The sequence below is a fragment of the Lactuca sativa genome, chromosome 9, assembly GCF_002870075.4.
Source record: "Lactuca sativa cultivar Salinas chromosome 9, Lsat_Salinas_v11, whole genome shotgun sequence".
NCBI lineage: Eukaryota > Viridiplantae > Streptophyta > Magnoliopsida > Asterales > Asteraceae > Lactuca > Lactuca sativa.
This window is the reverse complement of record NC_056631.2, coordinates 15,868,859-15,881,699: the sequence shown is the minus strand read 5'-3', so window position 1 is coordinate 15,881,699 and position 12,841 is coordinate 15,868,859. Positions and strand designations below refer to the sequence as shown.

The following is a 12,841-nucleotide window of genomic DNA, read 5'->3' as shown; positions in this document are numbered from 1 at the left end:
TTCCAAAACACACACACACATATATATTATTTATTTCCTTCTCATTTCCTTACTCATAATTAAAAAACAACACTAATTTCATATTTTCTTTTCTCTGATTCCTTTATTTTTTTTAAAAAAAAAACCTACAGAGACATTTCATTTCCCTTCAGGGCGAATGAAGTGGTGCATAGCATGTCACAAATGCCAAATTAGTTTTTTGGCAACCACATCAGTGACACGTCATTTTTATACAAGAGATGCATGACATGCCATTTGAAGGGAGAAGGTTATGATAGATTGGTCTTTTTCCCTTACGTGATTTTCATTACTCAAAAGAATAAATATGCCAAGGCAGCTGTTGTGACTGATGACTTGCAGAAGACGCAACAGGAGGCTGGCGGCGTTGCTGCTGCTCGGTGTTGTGGCTGCCATGGCGTCGCTGCTGGTTGGGGCGGCGATTTCCACTGGATGAGGTGGAGCTGTTGCGGTTGTTGTTACCAGCAAGTAGAACATATGAGGATGATGGGTAGTCCGAGTGGGATGCTTGAGGAGGGCGAGAATTCTTGAACATTTGTTCTTCAACCAAAAGTTTTGAGCGAGCTTGAAGAAAAGTGGGTAGAGGATCTCGGTGGCGTAGGAGGGTGGCAATGTGTTCATATTGAGGAGAGAGACCATTGAGAAGATGAGCAACGAGTGTTTTCTCGGGTATAGGGTTGTCAATATTCACCAAGAGATCTGATATGGACTTCATTCGTTGGCAATATTGAGCAATGGAAAGATCGCCTAGTGTCATGCTTCTTAGTTCACTGTCAAGTTCAATTGCTCTGGCGTCCTTGTTATCTCGGAAGAGATTTTCAAGACTTAGCCAAACCGTATGGGATGTGGAGTTCTTTGTGAGAATCATGTTGAGAAGGGATTGTGTGAGGGTGCCATAGAGCCACGTTTTAACCACAGAATCAAGAGTGAACCATTCTTCATCTTTTGTCAGAAGTGGGTTTGGAATCACCTGTGAGAAAATCACGAACACCAAAGCCACGACAATGGGTTTCAAATAATTCCCGCCATGCATTATAATTGAGTTCATTGAGATCAAGAATTATAGGAACATAAGTCTTGATATTGAGAGCACCATAGGTTTTCTGATTTTTGGGATTGGAGGTTTCACCAACCATTGTTAAGATTGAGAAGAAGATGGAGGGTGGGTTGGTCGGCGGCTAGGTTTAGGCCCGAAAACAGTAAGATCGAGAGGAAGATGGAGAAGAAGGAAAGTAGGTTTTCTGGGAACTAGTCTCTGATACCATGACAGATTGGTCTTTTCCCTTACGTGATTTTCATTACTCAAAAGAATAAATACAAATACAAGTATTGGGCTACAACAACAACATGGGCTAAACTATTACAAATGGGCTACATATAATAATACATATACACTAATAGGTTAGTCAATTTGGTAAAATGTAAAAATAAAATAAATAAAAGAAAAAGAGTTATTCGTACACAACAAATTTTCTCTATACAAAATAATTTATGCATTAAAATATTATATTATACAAATTTATAAAACATAAATCATTATAACCAATCGACAAAATTGCAAAAATGGTCCCTGTGGTATGCATTTTTTTGGGGTTTTAGTCCAAATCATGACTTTGTTGAACTGATGGTCCTTTTGAGGTAGTTTGCTTGTGATTTTGGTATTTCGCTAAACTAAAAAGACTAAAATACCCTTCTGATATATTTTATATGTTTATTTCTATTTAATTTAAAGTTTTATTAATAAAAAATATGAGACCCACCTCTCTCTCTCTTTCTCTCTCTCTCTCTCTCTAAACACACACAACCCCTAAAATACCGTCGAATTCATGCTTTGCCTTCTCCACTGCTACGCCGTCGATCATTGGAACCAAAATGCTCTTTCTTCACCAGCTTCCCCTTCTTTTTGTATTCGGTCTTCAAAACCTCACCACCCCTAACATCTCTCCACAACCTCCATCGTCGCACCCTCCTGATGTCGGTGGGGAACTCATCAGCTCTGTAACAGGAATAATAACGGAGCACCATCCTCCTACGTATTTCTCCTTTGACGTGGCTCATCCATCTACAAGAACAGAAGATGTTTCTGAAGTAGCTTCATGTGCTCTTTTCCAATCTACATGGTGGAACCTGATAACAATTCCATTGATATTAAATATGTACAGTATTGTGATTGGATGAACAAGAAATCAGATACAAGACCTACATCACATAAAAGAAAAAACCTCTGTGAAAAACTAGTAGATGAAAACTCAGAATGATCGAGAAATCGGAAACCGATTACAAACTCAACTTTTTAAACGGGATGATTTGGAGACAATCTACACATACATAATGGAAAACCAACATGTTAAGAACTTAGGAAATCTGATTTCAATTGAAAAATTCCACCGGAGCAGTTGTGCCTTTGCTCCACGTACCGCCGACCACGGTGGCGTGTGGCAGTTGTTCTTGGTCGTTTTGGCTCGATTTCGACAAAAAAACGGGAAAGATAACTTGTGGATCACTAATTGAAGTAAATGGGTCAATGAGGGATCTTGTTGGAGGTTGAAAATAGTCGCGAAATGGGGGAAACTTCCGGTGGGTTTTTCACGAGATTCACTCAGCAATTAGGGGTGTCGACGAGTCGTTTTCGACATATAGTGGGTGCAGCTGGAAATGATGCTCTCCAAGGGGTATTTAGGTTTGTGTATTGTCGAGAAAGAAGGAAGAAGTAGGACTGGAATGGAGGACACTGCTTTGTTTTTTCACACACATACACACAGAGATGTGGACCCCTATTTTTATTTTATATATATAAATACTTATAAGAAAAAAGGAAATATGGTAAGGGTAATTTAGTCTTTTCAATTTATTGAAAGACCAAAATCACAAATAAACTATTTCAAAAGGACCATCAATCCAAAAAAGTCATGATTTGGACTAAAAAAAAAATACATACCACAAAAATTTTGCAATTTTGTTTAACCAATCTATAAAAAAAAATAACTTAAACCCCGGACTCTCACTCCTTAAAAATAAAAAAAATAAAAAAAAATCTTTCCTCTCTCCTTTCTCTCGCCCCTGCAACACAATGCCGTTTTATAAACCTTTTTATTTTTTTTATTTTTTTTATTTTAGTCCTTTCTAAATTTTGACTATATCATGGCGTGCTCTAAATTTCAGTTCGCCACCATTTCTCTGTTTGCATAGGCCTCCACCCTCTCCTACTAATCGGTCTCGCGCCGACTCTTTTCGAATCTACAGAGTTCAGACCTCGCTGCCTGAAATTCTTTAGTCAAATGCATGTTGATTTCTACAAGCAAACTTCGAAGCCTCTCCGTCAAACACAATCGAACGCTTTGCCATGTTTTTCAGTTCACCCAGAAACCCGCAAACAATGACAACCTTGATCACATAGCAAATCTTCTGAAACAACCGAATTGGGAACATAACATATATCTTAAATCACTTGCTTCCCACATGAGTCCTGAATCAGCGTGTAAGGTCATCTCCTTTCACAACGAGAACGTCGCACTCTGCGTCCGATTTTTCAAATGGGTGTGTAAACAGTCAACTTATTGTTACAGTATGGATAGTAGAATCCATCTTTCGAATTTAATTATGCGTGGTAATTATTTTGGGGTTTTACACAAGGTGATCGTTGTCTTGATCAAAGATTGTAGTAATACTGTAAATGAGGCTTTTAGATTAATTAGAGTTCTTGATGATATGAGGAAATTTGGTTTCAGGATTAGTTACCCTTGTTATAGTACTCTTTTGATGTGTTTAAGTAAGCTACAAATGGGCTTATCAGCCTTTTCAGTTTATAAAAGAATGGTGAATGATGGGTTCATTTTAGGTTCCATAGATTACAACACACTGATAAACGCTTTGTGCAAGAATGGGTTTGTACGAGGTGCGGAAATGTTTGTTTCAAGAATTGTGAAACTTGGGTTTAATATAGATGTTCATATTTCAACTTCTTTAGTATTAGGCTATTGCAGGATAGGCGATCTTAAAGAGGCCTTCCAAGTGTTTGATGTAATGTCAAAAAGAGATGGATGTGGGGCAAATGAGGTAACTTTCACGATACTGATTCATGGTCTATGTGAAGCAGGTAAGCTCACAGAAGCATTTGCATTAAAGGAAAAAATGGTCATGAATGGATGCCATCCAACTACGCGTACATATACTGTTCTCATTAAAGCAATTTGTGACTTAGGTTCTACTGATAAAGCTATGTATTTACTTGATGAGATGCTCAAGAAAGGAAGTAACTCTAATGCTCATACTTACACAATATTGATCAATGGATTATGCATGGAAGGTAAAATTGAAGAGGCAAATTCAATGTTTAGAAAAATGATCAAAGATGGATTAATTCCAGGCACGATTACTTACAATGCACTCATCAATGGTTATTGTAAACAAGAAAGAGTTGTTTCTGCTTTTGAGCTTCTTGCCATGATGGAAAAAAGAAACAGTAGGCCAAATATTCGCACCTTTAATGAACTTATGGAAGGTTTATGTAGAATTGGTAAGCCTTACAAAGCCATGGCATTATTGAGAAAGATAGTTGAGAATGATTTAAGACCCGAGACACTAACTTATAACATATTGGTTGATGGGTTTTGTAAAGAAGGCCAACTTGGTATGGCTTTTAGGATTCTAAACTCCATGGATTCACTTCACCTTGAATCTGATGGATTTGCATATACAACACTCATAGATCAGCTTTCCAAAGAAGGAAAAGTGGATCAAGCAAATGGGATCTTGGGTTTAATGATGAAAAAGGGTGTAATTCTTGATGAAGTCACATTTACTGTTCTTATCGATGGGTATTGCAAGAATGGTAAAACAGAAAATGCAGTTTTGCTTTTTAATCGAATGGTCAAACATCTTACTTTGACCAGCCCTCATATCTTCAACTCACTGATTGATGCTTTTAATAAAGATACAAAGGTGGGCTATTCGAATGCAATTTTTGGGAAGATGTTGAAATGTGGTGTGACTCCTTCTGTGGTGACTTACACAATTCTAATTGATGGGTATTTAAGGGAAGGTAATTTTGATCAATCTTTAAAAGTTTTTGAATCAATGAAACTTTGTAATTGTCCTCCAAATGTCTACACATTCACGATTTTCATCGATTCATTATGTCAAAATGGTAGAATGGATGAAGGATTGAAGCTTCTTGAAACTATGTGTGATACGGGTGTATCTCCAAATGTCGTTACTTATACTATATTGATTAAAGCTTATGTTAAATCGGGTGAGTTGGATCATGCATTTGGAATCTTGAATGATATGGTAAAAGACAAGTGTCCACCAAACTTTGAGACTTTTTCTTCATTGCTTGAAGGATTAGTTATCTCCAACAGTGGTAAAACTAAAAATAAAAATGCTTCTTTTACTGTGTTTAAAGAAATGAATGCTACTCATAGTGTTGAGTTTTTACAAAAGGCCAAGAAACATGGTGTTGGTGAATCGGATGTTAATAGTTTCTTGATCATGGGGTTGTATAAAGTGGGACGAATAGTTGAAGGCTATGAATTGGCTCAAGAAATGGTGAAAAATGGCTACTTTCCTGACATTACTTCATGTTCTCAGATTCTTGAACACTTGTGTCACCAAGGGAAATATGATGATTGTGTAGTGTGGATGAAGATGATGTTTGATCATGGGCCTATGCCATCTTTTGAATCATGTTGTTCTTTATTTCATGGTCTTCGAAAGGAAGGAAAGATTCGTGAAATGCAAGATTTGATGTCTGATCTTTTGTGGAAAGCTGGTGTTGAGGAGAAAGATGGAGTTTTATCATACATGGAATCTTTGTTAAATTGTGATGAACATGATGCATGTCTTGAGCTTCTAAAAGTTGTTGAAGAACTTAACCATCAAGAGAGACCAATAATCTAACTAGGTAGAAAAACAGGGCCCACCTGATGTAATCGATAATATGAATAGAACATTTTATTTGATTGCTCTCATGTTAGAAACCTTTATGCATTTATTTACATAATCTAAAAGCATAGAACATTATTTAGATGCATATAGACGAGGTTAAATTCAGACTATAAACTATATAGTCGTGCTATTGCTAAAGCGTCTTCAAATCCCTAACCAAATCTGTGATATACTTATTTTGTATCTCATCATTCTGCAAAAAACACTTCCATTTCTTGTGATTTTCTCTTATCGATATCGCTGGTTCTTTTTCAGTCTCTATCATAACACTCTTCACAGCTTCCAACACATCTTCTTTCTCAAAATACCCATCTTCGTCTCTCCTATTTACCTCAACTCCTACCTTCCAATCCATCGCCATTAACTTAGAGTTCATGAACTGGTCACCCTTCAATGGCAGCATCACCAACTGACAGTCGTTTACCAGAGCTTCGATAACAGAGCTGAAACCAGCATGACAGACATAGCACCCAACACTTTCGTGAGCAAGAATATGTCGTTGTTGCACCCACCCTGAATGCACCACCCCTTTACCCTTCACCCTCTCCATGAACCCAAGAGGTAGGGTTCTTCTCAGTTCCACAGAGCTGTCGAGATTCGCCGGAAAATTCAACACCAGGAAGAATGGAAGACCGGTGAGTTCTAACCCTAAAGCTAATTCTGTTATCTGATCATCTGTTAGAAAAGTTTCACTGCCGAAAGAGCAGTAGATTACGGATCTGGCCGGGAAGTGGGTCAACCAGTTGGTCCACGTCCGGTCCAGTTCGCCGGAATGTGGCTCGGGAACCACCGGACCGATTAGAAGAAGTGGTTTGTTGACCTGTTTGGTTATATAATCTAGGTATGGTCCTTCCATTTCTGTACATGACTTCATGAGTATAGCGTCGCATCCATTAAAGCATTTTATCAAACGGTCAAATACGCTTGGTGTGCCATGGAAGCTCGTGAAGATGTAAAGAAAATCCGAAGCCTCAAAAGTTCTGAGACCGATGGTTCCCGGGAACCCCGGTGGACGATTCTTGACTTCTTCTATAGTCGGTGGTATATTCCGGCCGATACAGGCGGTGACAAACGCGATGGCGATCCCCAAAAAAACCGAGAAACAGACGGATTTGATGCCGAGCTCAGTCGCTATTGGTGGCAGCCACGATTGCGCAAAGTCGAAGATTACGATATGAGGTTTGAGATGTGTAAGTAAGTTCTTGATCTGGGGTTGCATGAGGTCTAAGGCGACTTTGAGGAGTTCAACGGTGGCTGGGGAGGTGTCCGCGGTGTTCTCCACCCCTTCAGGGAGGCCGTCGACATGAGGGAGAGTGAGAGGGATGATTTGAGTGGCGGCGGTGCGGTTGAGCATGGTTTCTATACGCCGGACATTGGCGGAAGCAGCCAAGAAGGAAATCCTGATACCAGAATAAGAGGATAACTTATTGGAGAGCTGTACAAAGGGACTTATGTGACCATAAGCCAGAAAAGGAAACATCACTAAGTGGAGCTCATTAGTACTGTTTTCATCAGTTGACATCTTCCTTTGTATCAAGAAGTGGTTTTTTGATCTGTTTGTTTAAACTTTAAAGGTTCCTTTAGAGCTTCGATACCTCTGCATGACTTTATGACTCTATATACTACATATAATCAACGCAACTGTGTAGAAAGAAGAAAGAAAGCCACGTCCTTGGGGAAGAGCATGAATGCGTTATCGTACCGGATTGTAACTCCGACACATGTCACTCGAGTCGAGGTGTCAAAATCATGGTTGTTAAACCTTTAAATTTAAAACATATGTTTTTCTTAGAAAGGTAATGCAATATATATATTAATAAAAAACACAAAACAACCACCTATGAACCGACAATGTACAGATACAATAAAGAGCGAATTAAAAGGACACCCAAAGAAACAAAATAATACAAGAACCTACGAGCCGACAATGTACAATACAATAAAGAGTGAATTAAAAGAAGAACACCCAAAGAAACTAATTAATACAAGAACCACAAAAGCCAACTAAAACTGTTAATAAATACCAAACATTTATTTTTGAAGCATTAATTATACAGAGTATTAAGCATTAACCAAGTTATTGATATAATTATATGAGAAATTAAATATCCTCCTATTTTTATTTATTATTATTTTTTTTGAAACGGCGAATAATATTAATAAAAACGAACCACTACTAGCAAGTAACTAGCAGGGGAACGGAAGTACAAGGTCGAAGCAGAAACATACATGGAATGATATACATTATTATGAACTTAAAGTATAAATGGAGACACGGTCCAGTTATCCCAATCACCTATTCCTTCATTGTCTCTGTTCTTTGTCCAGAAGTACACCATCGACTTAATTGCCCTTGCACCATAAATGAGAGTATGAAATACTCCATTGAACACCCGCTCATTCTTAAGTTTCCATAGGATCCAGATTAGGCCATGACATATGTTGAGGAATCTTATCGCCTTCCTTGAGTTGCTTCCCCAATTCTGCAAAAATGATTAATTCTCCAACTGATGAGAACTCAACCTGTTGTAAACCACACCAATTGAAAATAATCTTCCTGGCTTCACATGCGAATGGACATTATACCAGAATATGATCAGAGCATTCCAATCTGTTAACACAAGCGCCACAGTTATCATTTTCTATATCAACCCCTTTGCATTTCAATGCCACTGCGGATGGAATCTTCCTTTGCATCGCTCTCCATATAAAACAGTTGACTTTGATCGGAGTTACCTTACTCCATTTAAAAGTTGGTAAAACACAATCAGGGTATTGTAAATGTTCCAATTTTTTCCTTAGCAAGCTTACAGTGAACTGGCTGCCATTATCTAGTGCACAAGCCCATTGATCTTCTCCCGGTTCCAAATGTACCCTTGATAACTCGTTTTTGAGATTATTGATGCACCTAATTTCGATGTTATCAATCACGTTGGATTTCCAATGAGCTTCAAATTGATTGTCTATAAATCTGTCAGACACCAAACATTTCTTCCTGGATTCCAACTCAAACAGAGATGGGTATTTTTCTTCAAGTGTAACCAGACCTAACCATTTGTCATACCAAAAAAATGAATTATCACTGGATATGATGTTTAATTGAAAAACATCCATAGTGTCCAACCCAACTTTTTTGAGATCATTCTTGCATGCTGCAATGTTGTTCAATACGCCACTTATTTTTAGATTTGAAAGATAATCATGAGGTTTGCTGTGAAGATTATGAATACCTTTTACAACTTTAACCCAAAGGGAGTTTTTCTCAGTTTTAAGTCGCCACCACCATTTTACTAGCAAGCTAGTATTCAAGGTACGAATAGTTCCCACTCCTAGTCCGCCTTCCGATTTGGGAGCAACAACTTTGTCCCAAGACACCCAATGGATTTTCCTTTTGCTGTCATCTCCGCCCCATAAGAATCTCCGTCTAATTTGATCAAGTTTATCCGTGACAGCCTTCGGGGCTTTGAACATAGAGAAGAAGTAAGTGGGAAGATTCCCCAGGACCGAGGTGATTAGTGTCAATCTACCCCCGAATGAGAGTGTCTTTGATTTCCATGTAGATAGCTTGGATTGGAATTTATCGATGATAGGTTTCCAGTTTTTGCACAAATTCATATTTGCTCCAATCGGAATTCCGAGATAGTTAAAGGGGAATGAACCCGCTTCACACCCAAAAATGCTAGCCCAGTTCTCAGTTTCTCTAATTGAGGTTCCAATTCCAAAAACCTTTGATTTATGGAAATTGACTTTGAGGCCCGAGGATGCGTTAAAACATTTTAGAATGCTGGCTAAGTTTTTTAGGTTGGATCTGGACCACTCACCCACGAATAAGGCATCATCCGCGTAAAACAGGTGTGATAGGGTGGGGCCGTGATTTGGGATTTGGATGCCTTTGAAGGTACCGTTTACCTTTGCAGCTTCGAGCGCTACATTGAGGCCTTCCATGGAAATGACGAAGAGGAAAGGGGATAAAGGGTCTCCTTGTCGAACTCCTTTAGATATTCCAAACTCACAAGTTGGTGAACCATTGATTAACACTGAGGCCCGGGATGAGTGGAGGCAGCCACGGACCCATTGTCTCCATTTACTACCAAAACTCATCTGTGAGAGTACCGAATCAAGATATTCCCAGTTGATGGAATCGAAGGCTTTGTCGAAATCAACTTTGAACATTAAAATCTTCCTTTTAGCCACTTTTGACCAAGAAATTAGTTTATTTATCATTAGTGGGCCGTCTAAGATACTCCTGCCTTCTACATACGTTGACTGTACATCTCCAATAAGATCCCCGATAACAGATTTAATTCGGGTGGCAAGGATTTTCGAAATGATTTTAGACATACATCCCATAAGGCTGATGGGCCGGTAATCTGTGAGAGAGATGGGATCTTTGACCTTAGGAACCAGTGATATGAAAGTCGAATTGCAACCTCTAGCAAAAGTCCCAAATTCGTCAAAGTGCAAAACGAAATGGTGACATGTATAACATTTAATGAAATTTAAAGATATTTTAGGAAACTAATATGACATATGTCATTATTTAAATGTGTAGGAGGATTTGTAGGAACAAAAGGTAGAGGGATATTTAATTTCTCTAATTATATATCTACTTCTTTTCTCTCATATCATATGCATGTTATATGCACCTTGTTCTAACTTATATTAACCAAGTCAATATAATTATCTTGTCCAAATATGGATATATATATATATATATATATATATATATATATATATATATATATATATTGTTTAAAATAGTGTTTAACCTTATAATCTGCGTCCGTGGTTGTTCTTAAGTCATAACAATATCACTGTGGTTACATTTCCGACACTTATAAATGAAGTTGCTATATTTCTATTAAAAAATGTAAATATATAGGTTTTCATGTTCCATTACTAGGTTTATATTGAAAAAGTTTACTAATAATCTAATATTGAAAAAGTTTAACTATTAGTTTTTTAATTGTTAAAATCCCTACCACTAATCTTCTCCGGCTGCTCCGTCGATTTGCAATTAAAAAGCCGCTATGTTTATAAACACATTGTTTCGTCTAGTGGGGTAAAGGCTAAGGTGAATCAGTAACATTGCACCAAATGCAAGATTAAAAAGAAAAGTAGAAACATACAAGAAAAGGATACTCTGTGTGTGTAGGGTCGTGGTGGTTTCAAGTAGATACATGAAGTGGCTATTGTTTTGTTTACGTGTTTCACACACAATCACACAACCCACAACTAAACTCTTCGCTTTTAAGCTTTTCCATGTGTAAGCTTTTATGCTTCTTTTGTTCTTTTCCATCCACTTCGATTGCATTAGAGATTAGAAAATAGAAATAGTCGGGGTGGGGTTTCAGGGATGTTGAATCTTGATTCAAAATATGGGCTACGAGGTCTTGCCTACTTTTGGTACAGTTAGAACTTAGGGTCCTTTGATACAAAGAAATGGAATTGGAATAGAGAATGGAAATACAAAGAAGAAAAAGAGAATTAAACTGTTCTTGAGAATCATTTCTCCTGGTTGCATTAAGCAAGGATATGGAAATAAATTTTTTTTACCAAGTTTATTCATTTTCAAACAATATTTTTTTTTACAATAATGTTGTTATGATCATATGATGTACATCTTAATTTGTAAATTTGTCATCTTTTATGTTTATAAATTTTCAATTTTCAATTTTGATTATACAAAGTATAGTTAGCTCTACTATGACCAAAGATTTTACAATATACTCCAACTTTATATTCTCAAATCGCCAAAGTGGAGCAAGCTGACCAAGAATAACAATAAAATTAATTGATAATTTTATGCCTTTATGCTACTACAATACCCCATGAAAAACTAGCATGGACCATAACATATGTATTGCTTAAAACATACCATAACGTAGCCATTGTTTTACAAACTATCAAACCAGGTCGTCATTTCAAAAGCACCATAACAAAAGATAAACTCATAAACATGGGTAATAACTACTTACAATATTGATCTCCCACTTGGAGAGAAGGAGGGTACCCAAAGGAAGCCCTTTTGCAACCATGTCTAAGGTAAGAACTCGATATACTAACTATGATTTTGTATTTGTGTTTGAAGACTAACTGTGACATTTCATCGAGCAGGTGGTGTGTGCAACATCTCTGAATGTTTTGAAGGTCAACAACTCCTCTGAAAGCCCGTATACTAATGCGCAACATAAAAGAAAAAAGAATGAGATAAACAGGCCACAACTTTCAAACACCCTCAAGTGGTTAAACCCTGCAGAAAACAAACCAGCTACGGATTACTTACATCCTCTATTCAAGAGGTGGAAGAAGTCAAGATCAAGAGGTTAAACGGTGCAGAAAACAAACTATGATTCACAAAAACTAATAAATTACAACAAAACAACATCAATTAAATCGATGATACGGAAAAATATTACCTTATTTGCATAATTGTTCGTTGCCAGTCTTCGATGGGTTGCCAATATTCGACTAGTAGAAAAATTGTTTAGGTCATAATCATGTTATACAAACAAGAGAAATGGAAACAATTCCATTTCCCTATACCAAACATCCCCTTAGGGGTTTTAGATTCCAAAATTTGACAAGTTAGAGGTATATTTCGCACGTATTAAAAACTAGTCGTTTGACCGGTATGTGATAGGGTTGGATAAAACAAAAAGAAATTAAATATGAAGGTTTAAACAAAAATTTATTTAAATTTAAAATTTAAAATTTAAAATTTGAATTTAAAAGGAAACATATTTAATAGTATATGAGTTGTAATATTGTAATTTAATGGTTAGTTTTAAATAAGACAATTATTAATTGAGGCGTAAATATGATGTGTTAATTAAAAAAAGATAAACAATGAGAAAATGACACATAGAAAAAACAT

General features: G+C 37.0%; 3 protein-coding genes and 1 long non-coding RNA gene across 4 annotated transcripts; 1 reads left to right on the top strand and 3 right to left on the bottom strand.

Annotated features, from left to right (window-relative positions):
• Nucleotides 1–307: 307 nt before the first annotated feature.
• LOC111885556 (uncharacterized) lies at nt 308–1,051 on the bottom strand. The gene has a single exon (XM_023881804.1). The coding sequence runs from the start codon at nt 1,049–1,051 to the stop codon at nt 308–310; it is 744 nt and encodes a 247-aa protein (XP_023737572.1).
• Nucleotides 1,052–3,111: 2,060 nt separating this feature from the next.
• On the top strand, nt 3,112–6,137 carry LOC111885537 (pentatricopeptide repeat-containing protein At3g07290, mitochondrial). Its single transcript, XM_023881789.3, has one exon. It carries the CDS (start codon nt 3,301–3,303, stop codon nt 5,914–5,916), a length of 2,616 nt encoding a protein of 871 aa, XP_023737557.1. The 5' UTR covers nt 3,112–3,300; the 3' UTR covers nt 5,917–6,137.
• On the bottom strand, nt 5,951–7,730 carry LOC111885539 (UDP-glycosyltransferase 79A2). The gene has a single exon (XM_023881790.3). The coding sequence runs from the start codon at nt 7,484–7,486 to the stop codon at nt 6,098–6,100; it is 1,389 nt and encodes a 462-aa protein (XP_023737558.1). The 5' UTR covers nt 7,487–7,730; the 3' UTR covers nt 5,951–6,097.
• A 4,066-nt stretch (nt 7,731–11,796) lies between these two features.
• On the bottom strand, nt 11,797–12,588 carry LOC111885597 (uncharacterized). The gene is made up of 2 exons (XR_002848152.3): nt 12,384–12,588; nt 11,797–12,217 (listed from the first exon to the last, which is right to left on the bottom strand). It is a non-coding gene; the product is annotated as an uncharacterized LOC111885597 (long non-coding RNA).
• Between the last annotated feature and the right edge of the window lie 253 nt (nt 12,589–12,841).

Coding starts and splice junctions, on each gene's coding strand:
- LOC111885539 (XM_023881790.3), bottom strand. CDS start 7,486: ATGTCAACTGATGAAAACAGTACTAATGAGCTCCACTTAGTGATGTTT.
- LOC111885556 (XM_023881804.1), bottom strand. CDS start 1,051: ATGCATGGCGGGAATTATTTGAAACCCATTGTCGTGGCTTTGGTGTTC.
- LOC111885537 (XM_023881789.3), top strand. CDS start 3,301: ATGTTGATTTCTACAAGCAAACTTCGAAGCCTCTCCGTCAAACACAAT.